Consider the following 27,976-nt stretch of genomic DNA (forward strand, 5'->3'; position numbering starts at 1 on the left):
TCCGCAAGGACGCGCGGCGGCGTCTCCGTGGTAACGGCGCCGGGGGCGGGGCCGAGCCGCGTGCGGCCGGCGGGCCCCGCGCGGGGCCGCTCAGTGTCGCCGCAGCCGCGCACCGGGCGGGAGCAGCTAAGGGGCCGCGCCCTGGGTCCGCCACCATGCAGCGCTGAGCCGCGGCCGCCCCTGCTCCTCCGCCCCGGCCACCGCTGTGCCACGGGCCGGCGGGCACCGGCCGCCGCCGCACAAAGGAACCGGAGGACCCGCGGTGTGATGCCCCCCGCGCCGCCTGAGCCCATCTGCGCGGGGGTTGTTTTATTTTAATTTTTTTTTCTGGATATTTTTATCCGCCCCCTCCCCCCCCCGCCCCTCACCGTCCTCCGCCGCCCCGGGGGCAGAGCGCCGGGAGCCGCCGCACGCTGGCCGCGCACGGGGCGGGGCGGGCCGCCGGCGGGGCGCGGGGCCGGGCGGGCGCCGCCGCTGCTGCTGCGCGGCCCGGGGGGGGCGGCCCGGTGCGCCCCGCACCGCAGCGGCCGGAGCCGGCCCGGATCCAGCTCTGACGGTAACGGGGGGCCGGCGGCGGCGGGCACCGGGAAGGGCGGGGGATTACCGACGGTGGGGAGGGTTGGGGGGGGCCGGGGGAGCTCCGGCTCCCGGGGCGCATCAGGAGGCGGCGCCGCCGCAGCGCGGTGCCCGGCGGTGCCCGGCTCGCCCCGGCCGCGCAGCCGCGGGGAAGGCACGGCGGGCGCGGAGCCGCCGCCGCCAGCTGGGAAACGGCTCGCCCGTCGCTACCGGAGAGGAACGGGAACAACTTTTCGTTGTTTTTTTTTTTTTTCTTATTCTTTAATTTTTTGTAATGGCTTTTTGGGTCGCCTGACTCGTAAGTGGAAATAAAATATCCACGGGTGCCTCCACGAGGAAAACTGAGACACTTCTAGCGTGAACCGTCCGTGAGCTGCTGCCGTTTCTACCGTCCCCGGCTGCCCCTTTTCTCCTGGAAAAAAGGGTTTTTCTCCTCCGCCCGGAGGCGGCGGGGAAGCACCCGAGCCCGCAGGGACACTGGAGCGGGTGGTGGCAGAACCAGGACACCCGCAATCGACCCCGCGCTGATGTGGATACCGCCGGTCACAAAGGAGAGGAGCGGAGAAGGAACCACCCTGCGACGTTTTATTGAAGAACCCGTCGCCTCGGCTGCCTCCACGCATCTCCACCAACAACATCCCTGTGGCATCTTCTGGACCATCGGCGCTGGGAATATGATTCGCTGGGGATGAGGCGGCGTAGTCCCCGAGAGCTCCCGGGCAGCACGGCTGGTTGGGCATCGCCGGGGACGAGCGGGCTGTGCCGCCTCTCCGCCTCGGTTCCCGACAGAAAATGAGGTGTTCCCAGTTTCCGTGGAGGTGGCCCAGCCCCAGCATCCAAACCCGGCTCTGAGGAGCCCTCTGTTCAGGGAGGTGCATGGCTGGAGAGGCAGGGCCTGTCGCTGCAGGGCTCCGCTGCACCGGCTGGTAAACCGTGTTACGGCTCCGGCCCTGCGGGTTTATTTGCGAGGAGAGGCAGCAGCAAAGTTTTGCAGCCGTGCTCGGTGTTTTCCGAGGGATGTATTTGCTTGGAATCGGGCTGTGGTGGTTTGTCTGCCTTTTGTTGTTGGGGTGCAGATAACCTCTCTAGGGAGTTTTTTTGTATGTGTGCATCCTCCTGCTAGGGCTGCTCTTGTTCAGAGGCTGCAGGCAGCTCACCTGGCTGTGTGATGGTCTTTCATGGAGGGCAGAGCGTGACCATGGGGCTCTGTGGGTGCGGGGACTAAGCCACGTGGCCCCTCTCTCGGTAAGGAGTGTCCTGTGTCTTACTCAGGCTGATTTTGTGGAATTTGGCAGTTTTATACCTTCCTGTGCCCCTGCTGTGTGATTTTACCATCTGACATGCTGGGCACATGCCACTGCCAGTTCCCACACAAGCCTGTGCCACTGCATCGGGACCCTGGCTGGCAAAACCTTGGCACATGGGCTCCGATGCCGGCGTGGTGAGCTGGGAAACATCCCTGGCAGAGGGTTCCTCTCGTCCCAGCCCCTCAGGAGGAATTTTTCTCATTAAGGATCTTTAAAACTTTGACGAGAGGATTTTCAGGTGCCGAGGGCTGTGCTGGTGTGAGCCGGGTGCTGTTGGGTCAGGCTGCCTTGAAGCTGTAGCAAGAGAGGAAAACTCTAACCGCTGTGCCTTCTTCTGACCTTGTGTGCAGAGCAGGGAAGAGAAAGCCCTTCCCTGTCTATAGGAGCCTGGGTTGTTTTCATGGCTTTAGGAATGGTTTTACTGGCTTTAGGAATGGTTTTCCTGCTGGCTGAGTGGCTCAGTACCGCTGGGGTACGTTCTCTGTGCTGGAGCAGTGCCCTCTGCAAAATGGGCCCCATTTCAGCCGACCGTATCACTAAAAATTGGAATCTCAGTGTGAATATTTATCGCCAGGCTGGGGCAGAGAAGCCCACGGAAGGAGGAGATGAGGTGGCTGCTGCCAGGTTGTGCCCCGGGGGATGGAGCCCCTCTGGGAAGCCACATCACCTCAGTTTTAAGCCCCTCTATTTGGTTTATCTGAGGCTGAAACAAGGGTCCATCCCTGAGCAAGCTAAAGAGGAGCCTGTTTCCTCCTGGTGCTGGTTTTAATTCCAGCTGGCCGCCTTGCTGGGGAAGGGCTCTGACTCCCAAGACCGAGGGTCCCCCCCGGTCCCAGGACCCACGGCGGTGGGTCCACGCTGGGGATGATGCTCCGTGGCCGTCACCGTCCCCAAGCTGCCCCACGCTCCCGCCGTGCGTGTGGGATTAGTGCCGGCTCTCTGCATCCCTGCCAGGCGCCAGAGGGAATTTTTGTCCAAATTGGGTTTCCTGCGTGGCTTGAACTTGTGCGGGGAAAATTCTGGGGTGAAGCCGGGCAGCCCCCTGCTCCTGTCTGCAGTCTAACCCCACAGCACAGGGAGCTACGGCTTCGGCAATAAATGTTTGATGGGAGCCAGTCCCCTCTGCTCCCCCTGCTTTCGGGGTGCCGGTCCCACCCTGAGCGTGGCAGGCGATGGGCTTGGTGGTGAGAGCCTTTTGGGGACAGGGCAGGCTGTCCTTTCCCGACAGGATGAGCTTCTTTGCCGCCGATGTCTGATCCTTGGCTGGAGGGTCCCTGCGCGGTGACCCCCACGGGGATGCTGCAGCTGGGGGGGTGGACTGGGGGCTGCACCTGCCGGGACCCCTGTTCCCAGCCCCGCTGGCATCTGGGCCGCCCCATGTCTGTCTGTCTGCAGCGGGCGCATGCATGCAAAAAATAAGACATTTCTTCTTTCTCTTCTGCCTGCGCATTCCTCAAAAAGCTAATATTCATGAAAGGTAATTCAATCAAACCGCGATGCCTATCAGCTAATGCAGCAAAGCTGGCGCAGGGGTGAGAATGGGAGCCAGGAACACAAAAGCCCTGTTTTATTACCTCCTGCTTGCCTGAGAATTGCTTTTCTCCCTCGAGTGAGCCGGCTAAAGCTGGCTTTATTATGTTAACCTATTTGCGTGTCAAGAGCTATTGTGCCTCTCTTTATCTGTGTTTGTATTTGCTCGATGCAGGGAATAAAAGGACGAGGCGAAAATGGATGGCTGGTCAGTGCTTTGCACTCTGGGGGCACTGATTGGTTGCTAAGTGATTTGCATCCCCGGTAATCGCTTTTATCTCGGAAGGATGTCGTGTATAATTATAAGCCTACTGACATCTTTTGAAATCTGCCTAATGGGTGTTTTTAATTTACATGGGAAGCAGGGGCTATTTGTGTTGCTCTGATTACAGGTTGTACAAGTATATGGTTTAAAATATAGATATTTCCATAGACATGGGGGACTGTGAGTGATGAGGTGGTGATTTTTGGCGAGTCCTTGCTCTCCCGGAGATGGGTGGAAGAGCAGAAGTCGTGGCAGGTTGAGTTTGGGGATTAATCTCATCGCCCACCCCGCAGCCCAGGGTGCTGCTGGACCGTGTGCCTGGCCTGTGCATCAGCCGTTCCTACAGCTGTGCTGGGAAATAAAACGAGATGGGCTCCAGGCTGCTGCGAGCCAGACCCTGCTGTGCTGCTCATGGCCAGGGGCTCCCCTCAGCAGCCCTGGGACGGGGTACGGGGGGGTAAATGCCACTAAGCCCTCACGTCAGGTGTCCGTGCCAGCGTGTGGCTGATGGTGTTGAGCATCCCTGGTGTGCCAGTGCAGGGGAGCCCAGGGTCTGTGGTTCCCCGCTCAGCCCCCTCTGTGCCAGGTGCTTTGCTGGGCCAGGGGATAAATATTAATATCTAACGGGTGCCCGGTGCTCCGGCTGAGCCCTGCCAAGCCGTGGTTCTCAGGAGCCATATGATCCTGTGTCTTTATTAGAGCTGCAGCTGGTGGGTTCGCAGGGCTGTGGCAGAGGCGCCGTGTTCGCTTACAGCAAATAAAGCTCCTGATCGATCGCCTGTGGTCCTGCTGTTGGCCCCGGGCACCTGCACCCACTGGGTTCCAAACCAGGAGGTGCACCGGAGCCTGCTGAGGTGTTAATGGGGCTCAAGGTGTGTTTCTGGTACTGGGGACACCGACAGTGTCGTGCATGTATCTCTTGAGTGTGTGGTGGGATGCGGGCACTCCAAAACCGTCCCGTGTGTGCTTGGGTGCAGAGGAGCTCTGGTGTGGAAAGCAGCCCGTCAGGAACACAGTGGCCGTGTACTTGCTCTCCTGCTTTCAGCTTCCATGCTGGTAAATCATTGTGGTGCTGTAGGGGCTGCCAGGGGAGGGTGGAGGTCTGAGGTGCAGGTCACGGTGACATGGAGGGTGTTGGGGTCCCTCCCAGGGCTTTGTGTGCCAGGACTGGAACCTCTCAAACACGTGGAGGTCCTGATGTGAGATGTATGCTGGTGATGGGTGAGGGTGCAGGGCATGCCCGGGGCAGGTTACCCGTGTGGGCAGCTCAGGCCAGCTCCCTTCCACCTCCTCCTCCTTTGGGAAAGACCACACCTGAACCGCGAGCACACCCCAGCGCACACCCCGTCTCCCTCCAGCCACGCACAAGGTGACCCCACAGATATGCAGGGCTGAGGTGTTTTTGTGGCACATGGCACCGCACGGTGTTCTGTGCCAGTGGGAACAGCAGGACCCAGGATGAGTCGATAGGGTGTGGGTGAGCCCAGACCCCGCACCCCGGGGTGCTGCACCCCCCTGCCTGGGCAGCCCCCTCCCAACCGTCCCGCCCGGTGCTGCTATTTATGGCTGACTGTAAACAAACTCCCAATGAAAGAAAGTTAATGACCTGAGACTGACGGGAGCCTGCTGGGAATTTTTATAGCCCCTGGGACTCCTTTTACTAAAGAGAGAATACAGCAGTGTTTTAACCCGAAATGGCAAGCTGGTGCGGGAACCAGAGGAGAGCCCCAGCGTGGGGAGGCGTTTCTGAGGGGCTGCCCCTGTGTGAGGAGGGGGGTTTCAGTGTGGGGACATACCTTTTGTCCCTGTCCCCATCCCCCTGTGTGGAACCGGGGTATGCAGTCCCCTCCTCGCCCTGGCACGTCCCGGGGGCTGGGGCTCTCCAGGGCTTTCGCCATCTGCCTCTTGTAGGTCATCTCTGCCGTGCTCCGGGCTGCAGCGAGGGCTGGCTTAGCAGCACTGCTCACCGCGCACTAATAACGCCTTAATACCCTGCGGCGGGGAGATTGTGCTGCCAGAAATATTCGTATTCCTTGTGGAATTCAACCTTGGTTGCATGACGAGGGTGCCGTGAGGAAGAGGGGATCGCTGCGGTGTGGGGTGCTCTGCTGCCCTGCACGGCCGTCGCGTTTAATATCGCGTCCTGGCTAATTGCAGGGTATGAATGTTGCTGTCGGTGCTCTTGAGGGATGGGGTGGCGAGCACGGCGCGGGGTGCTCTGCTTGCTCCACTCTCACCCGCTCCCGTCACACCACCTTGAACACACAGCCTCCCTCTGCGCACGACGCTTGATTTACTGAGAAGAGCTGGCAGTTAAACCTGACAAATTGAAGGTGGTTTTAAGTGGTTCAGGTTAATTAATAGTCAGGGAAGTATCAATTTTTTAAGGGATGCTCTTGGCTTGTGCGGAGAACTGGAACTTGAGTTTGCCTTTCGATAACCCTGTCTGCGTGGGTTCCCCGGGCAGGGGGACAGAGATGGGCTCAGTGACATTGCTCTTTGCTTTCTGACCCACAGCCTTGGACTTCTGCTCCAATTTCTTATCGTGTGCGGCTGGTGCCGAGGGACACACTGGGATGGGGAGGGATGGGGTGTCCTGTGTGGCAGCAGTGCCACAGCCCCACCACTCGGCTCGGTGCCCTTTGGGGCTCCAGTTGTCCTCTCTCTTTTCACAGTGACCGGCTGTCACCGAGCTCCGTGCCGTGGCAGCAGCACCGGGTCTTACAGCCATGCCGCTCCAGTAACTGAGCGCTTTGGCCGTGGCCACCTGTAGTGAGTGGCCACAGTGTCCCTGCTCCTGTGGGGGACCCGTGTGTGAGCACCAGCGTTAACGGGACCATTGAGCTCCATCCTGGGCTGGGACTGGAGGGAGCTGGTGTGGATGAAGTAGAGCAGCATCCGCTCCCATCAAGTCGTGTGTGCATCACCCAGATGCTCACATCTGCTCACATCTGCTGAGGGGACGCTGCCCAGGGTTGAGATTCTAAAAACATCCTAATGAAAGAAGCTTAAACTTCCCTGTAAGAAGGGAAGGTAGTAAAGTGGCAGTGACCAAGCACAGAAAGCCTCTGAGTTGTGTATGATAAAAACATGATGGCGCGGGGACCCGAGCAGGATCCGCGATGGTCTCAGTGCCCCGGTGACGTGGAGTGTGACAGTGATGGGCACCTCCAGGCGCTCGCTTGGGGCCATGTCCTGGCACATCCCAAAGCCTTTTTCAGGCCACATGCCTTGTATTTCCCAGCGCAGACTGGGATGTGGGTGGAAGTGGTGGTTTTTCTGCAGCCCAAACGCTTGGGAATATGAGAGATTAAGGTTAGTGACCATTTTTTAAACTCAATAAAGGGGAAGACAAGCCGGAGTCTGCAGTCCAGAGATATAATTAGTTCGCAGCAGTGGTGCTTTCTTGATTTAGCTTCAGAGAGCAGAACAAGACAAGGATGTTATACCCAATTAGCAATAACATACAGTCTGAGCCTCGCTAGGTGAGATAACAAGCCATTTTTATAGCTCTTCTTTACGGACTTTTTTTCGGAAAGTGGGGGGAAGGAGGAAAGGGACCGAGTCTTTATTTCTTTTCATCTGGGAACAATTATTACTGAGCTCAGAAAGCCCAAAGCTGAGTGATATGTTGGCCAACACAGATGATAAAAAAAAAAATGAAAAGCTGAAACAGCCTGGAGCTGGGCTGAGGCCGTTTGCTCGTCTGTCCCGGCGGGCTGTGCAGTGACCCCGGCAAGGCAAGGACACAGGCAAGGGCCACCCACGCACCGTGGATGTGTCCTGGCTGCTGCTGCGAGGGTTGGTGGCACGTGGACTGGCAGCACTGCTCCCTGCCTGACGGTGCCAGGTCACCCCACGGGCACCCCGGTCCCCAGCAATGTGACCCCAGCCGTGTCCCCTGCATGGCACTGGTCAGATGCCAGCTGCCTGCCACCTGCCAGGGACACGTTCTCGCTTTCTATTGCGGATCGATGGCCATTGATTTTTCCTGCTGTGTAAACCTGGATGGGTTGGGGCTGTGCAGCTTTTTATTGTGTGTCTGGCTCCGCAGTCGGAGCATCTCACCCAGCCTCACAAAGCCTCTGTGCAAACTCAAGGACACCCAAAAAGCCCTGTAAAAAGTGTAGGAAACTCAGGTTTCATTAATCAGCTTTTAATAAGGGGCTTTGCGGCTATGTGGGTTACGTGCAGCTGTGCTCCCCGGGGCCGGCCCCCATGAGGACGTGGCTGTATTTGGGGCACCCATGGGTGCAGGGTGACCCAGTGCCTCCCTCTGGGCATGACCAGTGTGGGGCATCCTTGGGGACACCCAAGCCCCAGCGAGGTCTCATGGTGGGAGACATTTTCCCTCCTGGTTCTTGTGTCCACCCCCCCGCCACCCATCTTCCCATGGGACAGAGCCAGGGGACGGGATGGTTCCCGGGAGGGCAGGGGGCTACTGTCCCCTCCCCTGTCCTTCCCACCCCCTTGGCAGAGAGTTGATGGCAGTGTCCCCTGCCAGGGGACCCCTCTTGTCTATCTGTGCCCCCCCCCCCCGCCCACTCTAGCACGGTGCTGATGGGGACAGCCTGGCTCTCGTCCCCACCACGCGCCGGGAGAAGCCGCAGAGCCACTCTCCGGACTATTAACGCCCCACAATGATCATCAGCTCTCGTCATAATCATTAAGACTATTAGAGAGAAATGTTGGCTTGCAGCTAATGTCAGACTTTCCGTTCTGCTTTGCAAACGCGCGCAATTAATGCCAATCAGCCGGGGGAGGCAGCCAGCTCGCAATCACGGCTGCTCCGGCGCGGCTGTCAGCTCTTGCCATCCCCGATCGTACATTTTCATACAATTGCTATAAACATCCCAGGGAAACTCCGCGTTCTTCGGCGGGCGCGGGTATTGTTCTCTGTTCCTTTTAATTACTCGGCATTCAGCAGCTCATCCGGCCTCGAATCGGTGGGGGGAAGTAAGGCTTTGTAAAACAAATGTATAAATCTTGAGAGATGCCTTACTTTCCCATTTGGTGGCTGCATTAGGTTATCTATCGCCAAATAAGAAAAGCCTGTTTAATTTTTCTCTGGCTTTTCTTCTCTCCCCCCTTCTCTGTGTTGCTTTCTCCCCATGGGGACACGGGCTGGTCCCTCTCACCCAGGGAACCCCAAAAGCAGGGTGAGCTCGGGAGAAGGGAAAGAAATGGAATTGCTTGACCGGATGGTGGTATAATCCTTGTTACAAAAGTACACATCAATTATAAGAATTCCTACAGTAATCTTAGAAATCTATCTTTTCTGCTGAACCAGCTCATTAGAGAGCACCATTCATTTCCATCTCGCTGGGTGAGAAGGGTTTAAATCTCCAGAGCTTTGTATTACAAAATAGACTTAGGGTGATGGACTCTTGTTAAATATTAAAAGAAAGAAGTTGATTTTTTTTCCCCACCCCCTCTTTTCCCCCAGACTGGCGGCACAGACAAAGCGTAACGTAGGGAGGAGAGGGTGGGGGGGTCCCCGCTGTGAATAGCTTCCCCATCTGTCGGCGGGTGATGCGGGGCCGTGCTCAATGGGCGCCTTTGAGGACCCCGCGCCTCCCCTCGCCCGGGGACCCCGCCAGCGCCGGGGGAGGAGGGAGGGAGGTTTCCCCGGGCCGCACTGGCAAGTCCCCGAGCCTGCGCCAGCCATGGCCGCCGGCACAGCCAGAGCTTTTGTCTGCCCGCGGGGCGAGGGACGGGCACAGAGCCCCTTTGTGTGCAGCTGCTCCCTGAGGCGAGCCGGGGCAGCGGCGACGGAGCGGGACACGGGGATGGGCGGTGGGGATGGGGAGCTGGTACTTGGGGATGGGGAGTGGGATGCAGTGATGGGGAGCAGCGGTAGGGATTGGGAATTGGTACCTAGAGCTGGAGAGAGGGGGTACCCAGGGCCTGGGAGCGGGACCCAGGGATGGGGAGCAGCGGCCAGCTGGGCTCGAGGGCGACGCGGGGCGATGTGTGCACTGCCGCAGAGGCTCTGTGCAAACACGTTAATTTGTTTTCTTTCTTGCCTCGCCTTTCAGGGTAATTGGTTGCATTTGAAGCCTTTGTGAAAGCCTTTGATTATAGTAATTTCAGCAGCGCGATCTACCCTGGATTCCTTCGTCAGATTCTTTCACAGCTCAGGCGCTCGGGGCTGTAATTACCGAGCGGCGTGCGCCCGGCCGCCGTGCGCGGTGCAGCTGGGTGGTGCTGGCCGGCCTGGCCACCGCGGGAGCCACAGGTCACCGTGGGGCAGGTGAGCCCCTGGGACAGAGCAGGGGAAGCCATGCTGCGTGCTGGGAGCTTTGGTCTCTGTGTTGTCGTGTGCTGGGTCTCAGCTGGGACGTGGGTGCTGCAGGGGGTGGACACCCACACTGGGCTGTGCTCCAGGGTGCTTTTAATTGTTGCCTTTTTTTCTGGTTTGATCCTCTGTCTCTGCTAGGCTGGGGCTTTGGTCCTGTGAGGATCCAAAGCATCCAACTCTCGCTACTGGGGATGATGGGCAGCTTGGTGGGCTCATCCCCCGGCCCCTCTCCATGTGCGGGATGGACACACAGCGTGACCGTGTTGGATGAGTGAGGCTTTGTGCCAAGGGGCTGGTGAGGACACCCGGGGGCAGCATCCCTCCCAGTCCCTGCCACCAAATGAACGGGGACACATCTGTATGGACAGATCCTGCCAGGACCCCAGCACCCACAGCCAGGATCGGGCTCTGCCAAAAACCCCACAGCCACCTGAGCAGGACCTTTGCTAATGGGGCTGTTCCCCGCCTCGCTCCTGCCATTCTGTTCCCGGTCCCACGTAACAACCTTCTCGGCAGCACCGTGCCAGCGTCTGCCACTTCCAATTACCCAGCGCCGGCTCAGCACCGCGGCCTCTCCTCACCTTGCGGCGGCACCGGGGCTTCGTCCTGCCCGGCAGCGTGGCAGGGGCACCTCACACTGGGGTCCCCCACCCTCCTGTCTTGGGGACCCTCAGGGACCTGCCAGTGCTGCCCTGCCCAGCCGCTGGATACACTTGGGTTTCCAGAATCATTATTAACCTGTTCGAGAGCTGTTCTCGCAGCTAAAATAGATCTTTAATCTCTGCCCAAAATAGCTCGTTTGATGAGAGGCCTCCTTAAAGCTGACACATAAATTTAACCAGGCTGCCCGAGCCCTGCGCGAGGATGTCTGCAAACGCTCAACAGCACTTGAATTGTTGGATTTTTTTAATTCCATCGTTACGGGCAGATCTGATACCTTATTTCTTCCATTGGGTTTTTCGTACTGGTCAGGAGGCCGTTCGCTTTTGTGCTCTGCTTTGGGACATGGTGTCCATGTCCCTTGTCCCAGCCTCCCTGGCCCCGCTCATGAGAAAAAGGATATTTTGTCGTGTTTTTTTGGTATTTTTTTGGTCTTGGTGTTCTTAACAGTCCAGGGTTTCTCCTTGGAGCCACCCCGGGAGCAGAAACCTCAGCACTGGGTGGGATGGGAGCGCTGAGGGTGCTGCTCTGCTCGGTGCCAGCGGGTGCTGGGCTTGCCCAGGGCACCTTCCCCGTGTCCCCGCAGAGCAGAAGCAACCCAGGGGGTGCAGATTGCTCCCCCAGCCCCCAAAGCCCCTGCTCCTCCTGCGACATCCTGAGCAGCAAAATAATCACTTCCAGCATCATTATCCGTTGCAAACCCCAGCTTCCAATTTTAATCAGAGGAGCTGGTGTTGCTTTAAGATCTTCGGGTTTTAAAGATCACAAGAGGGGTTAGAGAAAATTACCCTTGACTCTTACATGCTAATGTAATCTCTAACCAGATCTGCAGCACTGCAGCTAAAATTGCTTTTTAGATTAACATTTAATTATTAACAGGGCCCCCTGAAAGGCCCGGGGCTGGAGTGCGTGGAGGGGAGCGGATTAGGCGGGCGGGCTGGCGCGGCGGCCGGGCGCGGGGAAGGTCGCGGTGTGGCTGGCGGCACCGTGCCGGGCTTTATTGCCGCCCTCGGCACGGCGGCGGCAAACTTTCTGCTTTATTTTATCTGCTGCTCCCTGTGATTTACGGTGGGGTGACCTTTCCTGCGCTCGCCTGTTGCAGGACCGAGCTGCGGCATCGCTCGCCGAGCGCCGTGTCCCCTTCACCGCCTCAACCCAGGGACTGTAAATCTGCTGCTGGGTGGGAGATGGGCACGAGCTGGCACGGCCAGCAGTGCTGCAGTGCCAAGCAGCAGTGCCAGCCAAAACCCTGCTCACCCCTTCTGTGCACAGAGGGGAAGCCTTCCTCCTCCTGCACCTCCTCATCCTCACAGGAGGGATGTGTCTGATGGGAAACCAGTGTCCCTGAGGATTGGGGACGGTGGCAGCTGCTATGCAAGGGTGGCACCGATATGCGCAGGGCCACAGGGAAGGGACAATGCAGTCTCCTCCATCACAGCACGGAGGGACGAGGGATGGGGCTTTGCTGCCAACCTTGGCCTGGATCCCATGCTGTCTGTCCGTCTGTCTGGCAGTGTCAGAAGCCTCGTGCGCCTTTCCTGGCTGGGGTGACCCAGTCACCTCCTGTCCTTGTGCCAAACCCAGCCCTGTCTGAATAGCTGTGAGGGGACGCAGTGGCGTGACTCACATGGCTTCTCAGCATCCCCGCTCCTGCCCCCCGGTCCCAGCCTCGAATACTCCCTTGTTATGGCTTTGCATCCCAGGTCACCCCGATTACTCCTGGGGAGGGATGCTCACACGTTGCACCGGAGCCCGACTGGTGACCAAGACCTTGGCCCCTGCTGCCAGGGTTGCCTGCCCCCCCTGCCCAGCCAGTGGCACAGACCCGTTGCAGGCTGAGACTTTAAAAAGTTCCCTTTTTTTTTTAACTCCCACCTCCCGTCACATTTTCTTTTATCTAAATCCTTGCCTGCAAAAGCCTCTATCGACAGCTGTGCTGGCCTTATCTCGCCGGAGGGACCTTCGTGGGTCTCTCAGAGGAGATAAGCCCGACTTATCAGCCGCTGATGTCAGCGAAGGTGCCAAACCCTCCTGTCACGGGGACTTTAGACATAGAGGGTGTGGTGGATTTTTTTATTTTTTTTTTTTTATTTTTTATTAAAGTCACAAAGACCTTGGGCTTATAAATAGTGAGATGTGGATACAGAGCTTCAAAATCAGCTGTCCTGGAGGTGGGGACGGGAAGGAGCCGTCTGAGAGGGGCTGGGGAGGGATGGAGGGAGACAGTGCTGGGGCTGATGTTCCTTGGGGACCCTGCTCCATGTGTCTCTGAGGGACCCCACTCCTGGCACCCCAGGAGTGGGACCAGCTGTGGCGCCGGCCGGACCATCAGCAGAGCCCACACAGACTCAGGGCGGTTCGGCAAAACTGCTGAGTGTTGCTTTTCCTGCCACACGAAAGAGCCAGAGCAGCTTGAACTAAATCGGATCCTGCTGATTGGAATTAGTTCAAATGCAGATGGAGCTAACTAAGCCGGCACTAAGCATTCGGCCAGCCCAGCGCCCAATTCCCATCAGCTGATTCAGGGGCTTTGCCGAGTGGCATTAAGGAAATGCCACCGCGGCACAGATGCCCATTGTGCCAGGTACCCGCCTGCTCGCCTGTGGGTCCACAAGAGGACCAGGGGGTGCTGGGATGGAGGGACAGTGTCACAGTGTCTTGATGTGTGGCACCGGGACCCTCACAGTGACCATGAAGGTGGGGTGGCATGCAGCGTAATGCAGAAAAAATCATCTCCACTGTGTGACACTGGGTGATGGGGACAGAACTGGGGTCTGGTTAAATTGGCAGCTTTATTCAGCTTGGTGTGTGGCTCCACTGTCTCTCCTGGCTGATGCTGGTGATGCTGTGCCGTGCGTGGCCAAGGTCAGGACAGCTCTGGGAGGTACTGGGCTCTGTGTGGGCATGTGGCCAGTGCCAGGGTGCAGTGATTGGGAGAACACCCATGCCACCATGGGGGTGTCCCAGGGCCAGCTCCTGTCACCAGCCACCAGCATTGCCCTTTCCCCAGGGGCACAGCCCTGCACCCGGGCTGCATCCTCGCCCTCCCTCCTGCCAGCACCCATATTTGGTGCCACAGCAGCAGCCGCATCCTACCCCATGGGGGCTGGTGGGGAGCCTCTGCTCGCCCTGTGCCACTCAATCCCATGGGTGCTTTGTCCTCGCTCTCAGTCCCCTTGTCCCCAGGGACCAGAAGGGACCTGACATGCATCCAACAGCATCACGAGCTGCCCACAAACCCAGGGACAGGGACATGGGGCAGTGTCCTGGTGAGGAGCCGACCTCGCTGCAGGGGAGGAGGTGACGTCTGCCCGCTAATCGGCCAGATGGTGACAGCCGGTGGGACACGGGCCCCGAGGTCACTGCGTAGGTGAGGCTCAGGTACCCGATGCAGTCATCCCCCGTATGGCCCTGGGTGCCCTGACCTGGGTCTCCCCCGCACAGGGATGGGGTCGGTGTGACAGCTCCCCGGCGTGGATCCCATTGCTGGTGCGTGCCGGGGGTGCTGAGTTGTGCTGGGAGCAGGGCCGCGTAATGCACCCCGAGTCCCGGCGGGGAGAGGCGGGCTCCCTGGCAGTCAAATGCGCTCAGCCTCTGAATAAGAAGCACTTCATTCTCTTTTCAAACTGTATAATTTCTGCCTGATTGTAATGGCATATTTTAAAATTACCAGAAATCGAAGCCAGAAAATGGATACGGCTGCTTTTACTGCGAGCTGCGTTAACAAAGGATATGTAATGCATGAAATAAAAACACCTCCCTGCCCCCCTCCTTTTTTTTAAGACAGTAATAGGAGAAAATTGGTTTTGAAACTGAATAAAAGTCCCTTTCAGAGGAAATCATTTCTTTCAGGGTACCTTTGCTGAAAGTAAAATAGTGAATAATGAAAGGTGGTTACATGATTGTCTTTCATTTAGAGAGCGCGAGGACAGATGGAATCTGGGAGAAATGCACGATTGGAATAATTGCATGGTAACAAGGCGCTTGTTGTGAAATTAGTATCTTAAGAAAGTAGTGAAAAAGGCTTTTACTCATGAATACTTCATTATTAGGAGAAAACAGCACAATTTGGGTTCTCCAGACACCTGCTTGATATGAGATGAGTTCCTCCTCCCCTCCTGCTCCTCACACCTTGAGCTAACAAGTCTCTCCCTTGCAGAGCCAGGGGCGACAGGGTGAGACCCCCAGTCCCCTTGGCACTGACCCCCCGAGCGGGTCCCAGTGCCACCGTCCAGCTTGGGGATGAGCCCAGGGCCTGGGACCCTCCTGCCTGGTGGTGGGGATGCAGGACAGGAGCGAGTGGCAAGTGCATTAGTACCGTCATCTGGGCACTGCGGTGGCTGCGAAGGCGTCTCCAAGGGTGACGTTTAGCCCGGTGGAGCAAGGAGAGCCCTGGGCACAGCTCGGCGAACGTCTGTCGGGGCTTTGCTACCTGGCGGGTGACGGTCACAGGCTGTGCCAGCGTGTGCCTGAGGCCACTGTGCAGGGTCACCGCTCGCCAGTGCCGTAAACGTCTTGTCTGCCGGATAGCTGCAGGAGGAGGTGGTTCCACTGTGACAAAGTGATGTACCTTGCTGTGCCACCTGGACACAACCCGCAGCCGTGACACCAGCCACGACACCCGGCTGTGACATCTACCCGTGACTCTCAAGGTTCAGCTAGGAGGCTGATGCCTCAGAAGCCACGACGCTGGGGGCCGGGCAGTGGTGCTGGCATTTCTGCTGCTCCTGCCCACGTCCCACTGCCCTCTCCAAGCAGAATCTCGCTCACACACCAGCCGGAGCTGTGGGAGGGTGTCAGAAGCAACCGGCTATAATTCATGCCCTCGGCGGCGGCTCCTGAAGGATGTACAATTAGCGGAGCGGCGGCGGCGATGACTTTGGCCTGACCCCTCCAGCTTTTGTTGAGCAGATTTTGATGCCAGCTGGGAGCTGGCGACAGATCCCAGGACCCCCAGTGGGATTTTAACACCATCTTTGGAGCCGGCGGGGTTGCTGTGTGCCGGGCGGCGCCGGCTGGCACACCAGGAGCGCGGTGCTGGAGGGATGCTCCATTCCCAGCGGGAAGGGCCGAAAGCTTTGAGGGAAGCACAGATGACCCACCGAGACCTTCGTATTTATTTTAAATGCATTCGTATTTACTTAAGGCTTTCGGAGTTATTTATTTATCTCCAAAGGAGCAAAGGGCTCTGAGCAGCGCGTGCCCGCAGTCGGCGCCAGGAGCTCGGCGGCTCCATCCAGCTCCACTGCCCGGCGAGCGGGTGGGTGGGCAGTGGGGTGGGCAGGGGGCGACAGGTGGGTCCCCTGGCCTGACCCGTGTCTCTTCTCTCAGCAGGACGTGGGGCAGTGGCGGGGGTGGCTCTACCCCCCAGGACACCCCAACCATGCTGGCCTGTCTGCAGAGGACCCAGAATCCGCCGGCCCAGCACCTCCCCTGCCCCAGCAAGGCGCTGGAGCCGCGCAAGTGTAAGTGCCCTGGGCTGGGGGGGCACATGCGCCTGCTTTGATGTTGCTTCTCTTATTGAAAAAGACATTTATTTAACCGATAATTAAAAAGAGCAGGAGAAGCTGGGGGGGATGGGGGAGAGGAAGGAGGCAAGATAAGCAAATTAAATTGGGTTGCTCTGGTAGATAAGTCGAACTTCAGAAAATGTTGCAGAGCTCTCTGGGAAGCGTGGCAGAAGATGGGGCCATCGCCTGCTCCACGGCCCCCCAAACCTCCCCGGCCCTTCCCCCCCTAATTACTTTCCCGGTTTTGCTGCAGCTCGCCTTCCCCAGGAGCTGGCCTTTCAGATAAGCTGTAAACTAGTTACATTAAAATGGGATCCAAAAGGTCACTCCAGCAAAGCACCTGTCTCTCCCAGCCTTTGTCTCTCAATCCAAACCATGATTAAATGTATATTTAATGAGCCTGCTTTAGGCAGGCGTGTTTGACCTCCCCGGCTGGGAAAGACGCATTAAGATTCTCAAGTGATGAATGTGTGTTTTAAAGAGGGGAGTGGATATTTTTCTGCTGGTCTCAGTTGGATTTTTAAACATTGCTGGCTGAAGACAAATCAGCTGCTAAAGCTCTGCTTGTTAGGCGGTGACAGCCCCCGGGCATTTGTTTAATGATCTGTGTTTTCCCGCAGACGTTTTTTTTCCCTCTACCTGGACACCCCGGTGCAGCCAAGGGAGCTGGGCATAGGGTTTGGGTGATGCTTGGCCACCCCAGGAACCCCCCAGCATTGCTCTGGGGGGGCTTGGGTCACACCGGCAGCCAGGGGGTTACTTTTTGGGTGAAGTTCCCCAAGCTCCAGCACAGCATCGCTGCACAGAGTATATTGCCCAGTCCAGAGGCAAGGTGATGGGCATCTGCATGTCCCAGCATCACAGGTGGGGAAGCACTTTGTGCATCAGCCATTGCGGGGATGGGCAGGATTGTTGCCCCCCGAGCTGTTTGTCCCCCATTGAGGTGGCAGCTCTTGGGGGTCTCAATGACCCTGGGAAGCAGGGGGGTGCGTGTGTGGACCCCCCACGCGCTTGTGCTGCATCGCAGCTCACGGTGCCGCTCACGTCTCCTTATTAGCGTCTGGGAGGAAAATGGATGTTGCTCTTGTAAAATTATTCCTGATCCGTCACGCCTGAGCAGCACGTGGTGGCGTGGGGCTGGCGTGAGGGTCCGGCTCCCTGTGCCCTCGTTGCCGTGGGCTAATTAGCTCAGCTGTGCCCTCCTGGTGCGAGACCCGCAGGCAGGGTTTTCCGGAGATGTTGTGGCTCAGGGCCAGGGACCAGCTCAGCCCAGGGGGGTGCTGAGGAGTAGCACCCCAGGGGTGGGACCCTGAGCACCCTCCAACTGGAATCCTTGGTGCTCCCCAGCGCTTCCCACCCCCCAGAGACCCTCCCAGACAAGATAAGGAGGTTTGGGGAGCCCGTGCGCGGTGTTGCCCATCAGTGGGGAGAGCTACTCATGGGTGCAGCCACCTATGTCCTGGGAGGGTCCCTGGGCTGCTGGGGGGTCCCTGAGCTGCACTGGTGGAATGCAGAGCTCTGACCCCTGGCTGGACCCCAGTAGGTGCAGGGGACAGGGGCACTGGGGTTTTTGGCTGATGGTGCCCAGCTCTCTGAGGCTTGTCCCTCACCGGGGTGCACCCCCCGGGGTGGGCAATATGCAATGGTCGTCACGCTCCCCAGCTGGACCCCCCCGCACCACGCTCGCCCCCAGCTACTGCCAGCCAGGTCACCTTAATCAGAGTTTAGCTGCCCGTATGCTTCCGCTCATTATGGGCAAATCCAGCACGTCTCGCTCCTCTCTGCCTCCTGCTAGTGCAAATTAAATTGCAGGTGACATCCAGGGCCACGCATCTGGTTTGGAAAATGATTTTCCCTTCTTTATTTATGACACCTGCGGTAAGCACGGCGTGGAGGGGCCAGGAAGCCGGTGCGGGGCCGAGCCTCCTGCCGCCTCCCAAACGCCTGCATAGGTAATCGACAGAGATAGTGTTCTCTTAAAACGAGGCACAATTTAGAAGTGCCTCTGATTACTTAATTTGCTCCTGAGTATCTCAGTAATTATCTTTATGGGTCTTATTTCTGTCCTCTGGCATTGTTTCTGTCGATATTAAATGAGTCTGGCTCTCGGCATATTGGCCGTCTGGCCCAGCACCACTGTGAAATCCTATTATCCTACCCACACCGCTGATTAATTTTTGTATTAATTTCACGTAAAAGGTGAGCTGACTAATTTTCCTACCCATGCTGGGAGCTGATGGCCCTGGTGCCTTCGCCCCCCGGTTCTGCCCCTTGGCTGATCACCACCCCCCTGTCTTGGTGCCCCACGCGCTGGCGTGGCCGCGTGCCAGCACGCTCTGTGTATCGCACCAAATCCATCCCAATAAATGCTGTGGGTGACTTTGCCGCAGCACTCACCGTTACCAGCTCATGGCAGCGGGCGGTTTCCCTCGCTGGTAATCCTGAGGCACCGTCCTGTCCTGGCAGCGTTGCATCCTCGAGGATGCAGGAGCAGCAGGAGGGTGCCAGAGCCCTGCCTGCCCTGCTGGCCGCCAGCTGAGGAGCTGGAGCCTGCGGAGAGCCAGCATCCTCAGGAAAATATCATGTCCAATTAACTCCAGCAGCCTGGTCCCTTTTGATTTTATTCTGTGCGCATTACAGGAATCCTGAGCTTTATTTAAATTATAAATCAAATAATACCACTCTTGGCTTGGCCAAACTCTTTGCTGCTCTTGCTCTCTGCAGTAATGTAGCAGTGGCTTATATTTAATTAAATGTTACTTTCTATGTGCCCTTTTTCAGCCCGCGTGGCTCTTCTGACAGCCTGGGGCTGGGCGTGCGGCTGAGGGGGGTGCAGGATCCGTGCCCCCTGCTAAGGGGGTGGGATTCAGATGGAGCTGGGAGTTTTGGGGAGCTTCCCAAGCTCCCTCTGTGCTAACGTCACGTTTTGCCATGTGAGCATCTTCCATCACCTCTCACCGTGGTGGGGCTGGATCAGGAGCCCAGCACTGGGGACCTCATGCCAGGGGTCTCATGGGTCCTCGGACCCCTCTTACGGGGTGATGTGAGTCCCCTCAGGCTCCGGCTGGGTGATTAGAACGTGAATGAGAGGTGATGGCCGGGACTCAGAGAGCAGCAAAGCGCCAGGGACTCAGCTCCAGGGTCACCCACACCTCTCCCCACTCACCCGTGGGGACTCTCTTCAGTGATAAAACTCTTTAATTGCATATGGGATAAAGGCTTGTTTAATGGCTTCTCGTTACCCAATTTGACTTATTCCAAGGGCATTTTCATTAAAGTAGCTGCAGCAGGGCTCTGCTTTTGTACACACCCATAAAATATCATTTTAATTTCATGAGGGGTTACACATGAGTGAAATAAGATTAATTCTTTCATTTTCAGTTTCTGGAAGGGATCGGTTAATGATGGTTCTGTGTATTTATGTACGTGCCATAAAAAGGAGTTCAATTAACTGCCGTGCCCAAAATGTGCTGTTGACTTGCACTTTCCCTGCCAGGAAACGCTGCAAAAACACTTTTCGATCGGTCGCATGTGCAGTGGGAGATGGATGGGGGGGCTGCTTGGTGCTGGAGCAGCCTCTCCAGGTGGGACCATCTCCCACCTGGTCAGAGCCCTGGTTTTTGGGCGAGTTTCCCTCGTAATGCCCCGGCACGTGATGGGGTTTTGGTTTGTGTTCAGATTTCCCAGGACCACAGCAGTTCCCAGGCACTGGGGGGGTCAAGTGCGGCTGCAGACCCAGGGATGGGGCACCAAAACCCCCAACCTGTGTCGGGGGTGCCCATCCTGCTCCCATGTCTTAAAATTAATTAAATACTAATTTACTGTCGACAGAGCAGAGGGGCTGGCAGCTGTGCTGGGGTCCCCTCAGTGGCTGCACGGTGGGATGGCAGCAGGGGGGCATCGGGGTGGCATCAGGGCCGTGTTGAGTGTCAGAAGGGTGGCATTGGGACAATATTGGGATGGCACCAGGATAGCAGCTGTTTGGCATTGTGGTAGATACTAGGATGGCATTGGGACAGCACAGGGATGGCACTGGGATGACATTGGGGTAGTATCAGGATAGCAGTGGGGTGACACCAGGGCATCCTTATGACTGCAATGCCACCGTCCCCATGTCCCTCCTGCCCGGTGCCGGTTGCCCTTGCCACGCTGGTGGCTGCAGAGGCCGCGGTGGCACGGTGCACAGCGGTGCGCGGTGGCTCTAATACCTCGTGGAGGAGACAAATGGGAAGTGACACGTGTGTGTGTAGATGGGTATTTGTGGTGACGCTTTGACTGCAGATAATAAAGTGCTCGCCCTGGGGTGATCCAATCCAGCAGCCGCCTCGGCAGAGCTGCGCGCCGGCAAGGGGGAGAAGAAAGGGGAGGAAAAAAGGCCCGTCTGAAATGACATGTCATCCTAAAAAGGGAACGTGTTAACGGATGAATATCTGGGGACGGCGCAGCCCGGCGCTTCCCTTTGTGCTTTGTCATGAATTTTGTTGTCTTTGCAGATTACGGCTGCTGCGCCGCTGCCGCGCCGGGTTTGCCACCTACGTTTATTCCGATGGATTTCTCCCGCTATTATTTCTGTACTCGGTTTTAATTTAAGCCACTGAATCCAGGGAGCGTTTGTCTCTCAGCTCCTTGTGCTGAGGATGCTTTTGTCCTGGGGGGCCAGGGTGCGAGGGGTGCTGCAATGGGGGGTTCCGCAGCGGGGATGCAGCATTTCTGGGGGTGGCCATGGTGCTGCCGAGGGTGCCAACCGTGGGTGGCTGCTGTCCCTGTGCTCGTGGGGGGCGCAGGGACCACGCGGGTGCACGGACCCCCCGCCACATCCGCTGTGGCATGGTGGGACCTCAGTGCCACCCATCACCATAGAAACCACCACACTTCCCAGGGTGGGAAAGCGATGTGACAGTAGCACAACCTGCCTGGTACAGAACGAGCTGGGGGGGTCAGTACCGGTGTCCCCCCTGCCTGGCTACACCCCAAAAGTGGCTCTGGGGATGCATGGGACCCACAGCAGCTCCCGCAGCCGTTCTCGCTGGGGCTGGGGGCTGCGCACCCCCATGATAACCCATGGGACCCTCAGTGATCCCCCCCCGGCTCTGTCTGGGACCCTCTGAGATTTGCCCTTGGCAGGAGGTTGCTGGTTCCAGCTTTGCTACCTGGGGCTTGGACCCAAATTTCAAGGACTTCATTGATTCGTTAAATATACCAGGTTTTGTTTGTTTTCTTTCAAGTGTTTTCCAAATATTTCAGTTTCTTCCAAGTGTTTTCCAAATATTGAGGTTTCTTCCAAGTGTTTGGCAAATATTTAGGGTTTAGCTCTTCCAAAATCTGTTCTCAGTGTTGCAGGCAGAGAAAAAGGGGATTTTTGAGGCTTTTTGAAGCTTTAAAGACCTTGGGATCTCCTTGCTGCAAGTGAACAGGGAGCCTGGTCCCAAAGCCCTCAGGTCTTGAGTTGAATTCCTTCGGAGGCTGCAGCACCGTTATTTTTTAATATCAGCCATTGACACACTGATCACTGAGCGACAACTCAGGTCCCCAGCATCTTCTCCAGCCTCCTCCTGGTGCTTTGGTGCTGCTGGCAACCGATTTGGTGCCACATCCTGCTGCCGTGTCCTTGCTCAGCTTATTCTGCGGTGCTGATGGTGCTGGTCCCTGGGATGTTACCCCTGTGCACCCCAACATCCCGGCGCTGTCCCCTTCCAGAGTGGGGCAACCACCTGGGGAGCGCAGCGTCTCCTGCAGCACCGCGGCCTGAAAATTAAAGCCGTAAGAGGAAGAGGAGGCTCAGCCAGGGATGCGGCCACCGGGGCAGTGGCACGGAGCAACCTTCCTGGGACCAAGCATCCTTCCTGGTCCTGAGCATCCTTCCCAGTACTGACCATTCTTCCCAGTACTGAGCCTCCATCGCACTGCTGAGCATCCTTCCCGTTACCAAGCATCCTTCCTGATGCTGAGCGCCCTTCCCAGTGCTGAACATCCTTCCAGGTGCTGAGCATCTTTCCTAGCACTGTTTTGATCCCACAATTGCTTTAACTGAGCAGACACTGGTTGCCAGAGCCCTGATGCTGCCGCTCCTGTGAGCTCCTCGGGTGCCGAATTGTTCTCCTGACTGACAGCTGAGCAGCCCAGACAGGTCTATTATTTCTATGGGGCCCAGGCCCCGCGGGCCTGCAATTTAGGTCTGCGCTATTAACCCTGCCTTGTTCTCCACTTTGTAACCGCTTTAGTGCCTTTAAAAGTGTACAGTTAAAATCAGGGTTAATTAGGGGCCCGGCAGCTGGGCTTTGCTGGCGCCCATTGTGTCCCAGCGGAGCCGGGGCCAGGGCTGGGGGTAATTGGGGACTGTTGTGGGTTTGTGCCAGGCAATTCCTGCGCAGCACAAGCCCTGGATCATCAGCCTCCGGTTAGCCTCTCTTTCTCCTGCCACGGGGATGTCTTTGGTTACTATCCCTCCCGTCCTTGCTCCCCATCTTTCTATCTTTCCCAGCCATTGTGGGCTGTGGCTGCAGTCAGGGATGGCGCGGGGTTCTTTGGGGATGCTGGGGATGCAGGAAGTGCTGGGGATGCTGGAGATGCCGAGGATGCTGGGGATGCCGGCAGCAGGTGCGTGTGCTGGAGGAGGCTTTCGGGGGGTTTCTCAGGGCACCCCCATCCCAGCCCACCCCTCGCAGGGCCATCCCTGTCCCCATTGGACATTCTGCACAGACCTGGCTGCTCGTGGCACAGCAGGGCTGGAGCTCCCCCACCCATAAACCAAGATTTATTCTGGATCGCGACACCAGTGGGGTCTGGGATTTACATCTGTGTCTCGAACTGGGTTTGGTGGCCAATTTGCTAAAGTAAAAAGTTGTTTAGCTGGAGGCGTAATCTTATAAGCCTGTGCTGCCATTATAATGGCTTCTCGTTTCTGCCTGGCTTTCCAATAATGCTTTGAGCAGAAGCTCGGAGTAATATAAAAAGCCATTGGATTATTACTGCGGGCGATGCATTTTCCATTTACAGTAATAAAATAGTGAAGAAACAAAACAATTTAAAATTCCAATAAAATTCAAAACAAATCTTTGGCTGCTGAACAGATTCAATTATTTAGCTGTTATTGAGTGCAGGCTGGAAAAATAGAGCAGGTCAGGGAGGGAGGGGGAGCCCGGAGCTGGGGCTGTGCCGCCCGCGTCCCGCGGGAATGCCAGCGAGGGAGGGAGCCGGGAGCTGGTGGAGCATCTTCTGGGAGAAGCAGTTGTCGATGAATCTGCAGCGTGTCCCCCTGGCCCTGGCGTGAATGGCTCCAGTGGTTCACCGGGGGAAGTTTAAATTGGATGTTAGAAACAATTTCTTCTCCAAAGGGCTGTCGGGCATTGGAACAGGCTGCCCAGGGCAGTGCTGGAGTCACCATCCCTGGAGGCGTTGGACAGATGCAGAGATGAGGTTCTCAGGGACATGGGGTAGTGCCAGGGGTGGGGGAACGGTTGGACTCAAAGATCTTGAGGGACTTTTCCAACCCAAATGATTCTGTGATTCAAGTTTAAGAGGAGGGGACAAACCCCGTGGTGAGTTGCTGGGTGTCAGGGCTGCCTGTGCCTGAAGGGTGATGGCACTGGTTGGGACAGTTTGCCTCTCGCAGTAATTACAGCCCGTTAGAAAGCAGTAATTACTGTGGAGAGGGGAACGGCGGAGCCGTGCAGCCGCCAGCGCACCGGGAGCCGCCTGGAAATTGGTCGCTCTGTAATTTTCCTGGCTGGGGTTTGGTGTGTCACCCTGATATGTGACAACACACCGAACCGGTGACTTGTCACATCTGAGCCAGCTGGCGCAAAGGGGTGACAAAGGCGGCTCCTGGCTGTCCCCTGGCCTGGGCACACTCTGCCACCGGTGTTCGGGTGGCTGCGTGGGGCCATCCCAAAAATGTCACCCGCAGACCCTGTGCTTGGGGACAGGGCTTTGGTGACTCACGGTGGGGAGCCACAGTGCCTGCAGGTGATGCCACCTTCCTCCAGCAATGGCCACTTTTTTTAATGATTTTTGCTTGAAAAGGAGCATTTCTGTGGAATGGGCTCATTAGGGATTCTGCAGGTGTCACGAGCTAATTAGTGTCATGTTAATTGAGTATTCACGATGCTGCCACCTCCAAGGACAGCGGTGCCGGCATGAAGGGGAATGCAGATACGCATGGCTCGCTGTGGGACATGCGGGAGTCCCGCTTACACCACCCTGCACCCACTGTTGTTTGGGGTGCCCGGCAGCACCCATTTGCACACCCGTGTGCACCCTCGCTGCTGCTCTGCGGGTGCAGGTGCCACCCAGGTCGGGAGCTTTGCAGAGGTTGGGCAGTCCCCGATGGCACAGCCGGGGACACCGTGTGCCTGCACGTGTCCCACCATAGGGAGCTGCTGACGCCGCGTCTCCTGGCAGCTACATTAAATCCTACACAAAGGCCCTGGTTTTAATTGGCTTAACACACTCGTTAATAACAATGTCTATTTAAGACACCTGTAAAAAGCAAAATGGGAGGAATGGCTGGTGCTGGCTCTGCCGAGCTGCCTGTTAAATTGCCACCGCACCGCTCGCTCAGACGGAGGGGATGGAGAGCGCCCATGGACACCTCTCCCTTGCAACACCTGGCTCCAGTGTCCCCGGGGTGCTGCAGATGTCCCCTGGCAGGACCAGGGTGTTGGGACCAGCTCAGAGGCAAACGCTCCCAATGTGCCAGTGTGTATGTATGTGTATGTGTGTGTGTGTGTGTGTGTGGAGTTTTTAAACACCTAATTTATTCCATCTATTAGATAGATTTTGTAGATTTAATCATTTTCACAGTTGGTGGCTCATTGGATACTCAAGATAAACTCCAAATGAAAGTATAATGGGTACGACAAATGAGTTTTCACACCAGAATGGCAGAAACTTGCTCGGGAAAGAGTTTGAAAGGCACAAAAATATATACATATATAATTTTTTTTTCTGCAGTGGCTTTTGCTGACTCCAGTAGGTTACCACAGTTAATTTCACCCGTTTTGTTCATCTGTAAAATTGCATAAAAGTGACATTTTTGTGCTCATTATAGGAACTGCTGATTTATGGCTGGTAAATGCAATGCTTTTCCATTTTTGGTGAGGTTCTCGTAGCAGCGCAAAGCACCCATGAAATTGCTTGTATAATGTAGTTTAAATCCAATCTCGGAGAAAGATTCCCCCGTTGGGTAAAGTGACATTTCCATTCTCCACACCGAGTTTATTTTAGGCCACTTACAAGTGACTCCGTCAGCGGGAGGGGACAGCTTGGTGTCCTGACCTGGTTTCTGCCCGGAGCGGCTGGGAGCCGGGGAGGGTGGTGGGTGCCAGGGTGCCAGGTCCCCCCTGCTGGTGGCACCAGATTCACCATGTGCTTTGCTCCCGCAGGTGAGTCGGTGGCCCCCATGCATTCCCCGCGCTACCCCAGCCCCGCCGAGCTGGATGCCTACGCACAGAAGGTGGCCAACAGCCCGCTGACCATCAAGATCTTCCCCACCAACATCAGGGTCCCCCAGCACAAGCACCTTAACCGGACGGTCAACGGCTATGACACCACGGGCCAGCGCTACAGCCCCTACCCCCTGCATGCCGGCGGCTACCAGGGGCTCCTGGCCATTGTCAAAGCCTCCGGGAAAAGCGTGGTGAAGAACTCGGAGGGGAAGCGGACTAAGCTCTCGCCCGCCCAGGTCGGCGTCGCTCCCTACCCCACCTCAAGCACTTTAGCTCAAGGGCCCTCCTGCGCTGGGCAGCTGAGCTACCACGGTGGCCAGAAGCAGCTGGAGGGTCCCGTGCCCCCCAATGTGACGGTGGCAGCCTCAGTGCTGCCGCTGGCGGGCAGGAGCCTGGCGCTGCCACCCTCCAACCTGCCCTCCATCCAGAGCATCATCTACCAGATCAATCAGCAGTGCCAGGCGCAGGGTGCCCAGCCAGGCTGCCCGGCCGCTGTGGCCACCAACCCCAGCCCGGCCAAGCATGGTGCGTTCACTGGCACCGCCGCCTATGCCGGCAGTGTCCTGCCAGAGTGCCGAAAGGGCGCCGAGCTGGCACTGGGCTCCAACCCGGCCCTGGGAGCCAAGGCGGGCATCTACCCCGAGGGCATGGACTACCTGGTGTGGCAGCAGAAGCAACAGCAGCAGCAGCACCTGCGGATGTACAGTGGGGGCAGTGGCGGCGGGGGGGCCCTCAGCAAGTCCCCTGAGACGTGCGTGGGGACCTCGCGCCCCTACGCCCTGGGCAGTGCGGCTGAGAAGGTGAGCTCATCCCCTTTGAACTGCATGCACGGCAACTTCGCGGTGGGGCAATACTTTGCCCCTCCTTGGAACAGCATCTTGGTGACCCCCAATAGCGACTGTTACAACCCACCGGAGTTGGGGCCCCGGGATCTGGGGGTGCCCGCAGGCGAGGGGCTGCCCAGCAAGACCCTCTGCAATACCTCCATCCTCAGCAGCAGCCTCCAGTCCCTGGAGTATCTCATCAACGACATCCACCCACCCTGCATCAAGGAGCAGATGCTGGGCAAGGGCTACGAGACGGTGTCGGTGCCGCGGCTCCTGGACCACCAGCACGCCCACATCCGTCTACCCGTCTACAGATAAGGAACCCGCGCGGCTTTTCCCAAAACCCAGGGCCAGGACTTTGGCAGGAGCCGTGCTCCCCTCCGGCACCGTGCGGGTACCGGACCGTGGCAGCGAGGGCAGGGGGACGGGGAGGGGGACATGGGTTTGGCGGCTGAAAGGGCTCCCGGGACACTGGTATCTCACCGGGGTCCCAAGACTGGATCCACCCGCAACCCACTGGAAGCCGAGGACGAAGGACTGCTTGTCTGTAGAGCTCAGAAATCATTTTTATCTCCATGAATGTGAACAGGGAATTGCTACGAGTTGCTGCTATCCAGGGAGAGGAGGCTCCGCGGGCGCCCGGCCGGATCGGTGCGGGGCAGAGCCCCAGGCCGGGGGTCACCGGCAGCCGGTGCTGGCGTGGTGGCCGCAGGGAGCTCACACCTGACCTGTAGCTGAAGTCCATAACTTGCACTGCTTTGATTAAAGCTAATAATTGGGGACAGTCTGGAAGCTATTTAAGAAAAAACACTTGAAAACTTGAACAGATTTTTTTTGGTTTTTAATTTTTTTTCTTCTTTTTTAGTTGCCTAGGCTGTACATCGACATGTTGGCTGCTACAGTCTCTTCCTCTCTCTTCCCCTCTTGCCCGGCCCCACGTTGGCCACCGGCTCCTATTCCCACCCAACTGGGACCGCCCAGCCCTGCAACACCCCCGGGAACCCACCCAGGGCTCACATTTCCAGGCTGTTTATTTTCTTGCCCCTTTGTTGTCAGTTCTACCTTGGTTCTGGGTTAGAGGTGACCATGGTACCAGGGGTGCTCACATACCTCCTTTTCTCTTTTTTCTTTTTTCTTTTTTTTTAAAAAAACAGTTCCAAAATGCTCATTATGGTCCATTATTCACTATGTGTAATTATGTGTTTAATAGATTTATTCATTTAAAAAAGGCTCTGCACCACAAGATACAAAGTGTTTTGATGTTTAAAGGAAAAAAGAAAAATACCCCGATGAAACCCAAGGTGATTGTGCTCGGAAAAGAGGTACTGTATCCCTGAAAGGCCTGTTCAAGCACTAAGTGCATTTACAAATCTCTGAGAATGTTTTTTTTTTATACTAAAATTGACCATTATATTCTACTGTGAGAAGTGCTGGCTGCACTATATTGTTTTAAAAATGAGAGAAAACAAATGAAAAAAAATAACAAAAAAAAAAAAACAACCTGCAAGCCGTGTGTCCGGATGGTGTTTTTCCCAAAGTAAAACCAGGATCTCA

At 57.0% G+C, this 27,976-nt stretch overlaps 1 protein-coding gene across 7 annotated transcripts; it reads left to right on the forward strand.

Annotated features, from left to right (window-relative positions):
• Positions 1-108: 108 nt before the first annotated feature.
• FAM222A (family with sequence similarity 222 member A) lies at positions 109-27,971 on the forward strand. Of its 7 annotated transcripts, none has more exons than XM_071815920.1 (3): positions 109-303; positions 15,974-16,104; positions 25,533-27,971. In XM_071815920.1, the coding sequence occupies exons 2-3, from the start codon at positions 16,023-16,025 to the stop codon at positions 26,738-26,740; spliced, it is 1,290 nt and encodes a 429-aa protein (XP_071672021.1). In that variant the 5' UTR covers positions 109-303; positions 15,974-16,022; the 3' UTR covers positions 26,741-27,971. The 7 variants fall into 7 exon arrangements, with proteins under 7 accessions (XP_071672021.1, XP_065707607.1, XP_065707608.1 ...); XM_065851535.2 differs by lacking the exon at positions 109-303 and adding an exon at positions 468-556 and having other exon boundaries at positions 15,971-16,104; XM_065851536.2 differs by lacking the exon at positions 109-303 and adding an exon at positions 485-556.
• Positions 27,972-27,976: the final 5 nt, after the last annotated feature.

Source organism: Patagioenas fasciata, chromosome 17, assembly GCF_037038585.1.
Source record: "Patagioenas fasciata isolate bPatFas1 chromosome 17, bPatFas1.hap1, whole genome shotgun sequence".
Classification (NCBI taxonomy): domain Eukaryota; kingdom Metazoa; phylum Chordata; class Aves; order Columbiformes; family Columbidae; genus Patagioenas; species Patagioenas fasciata.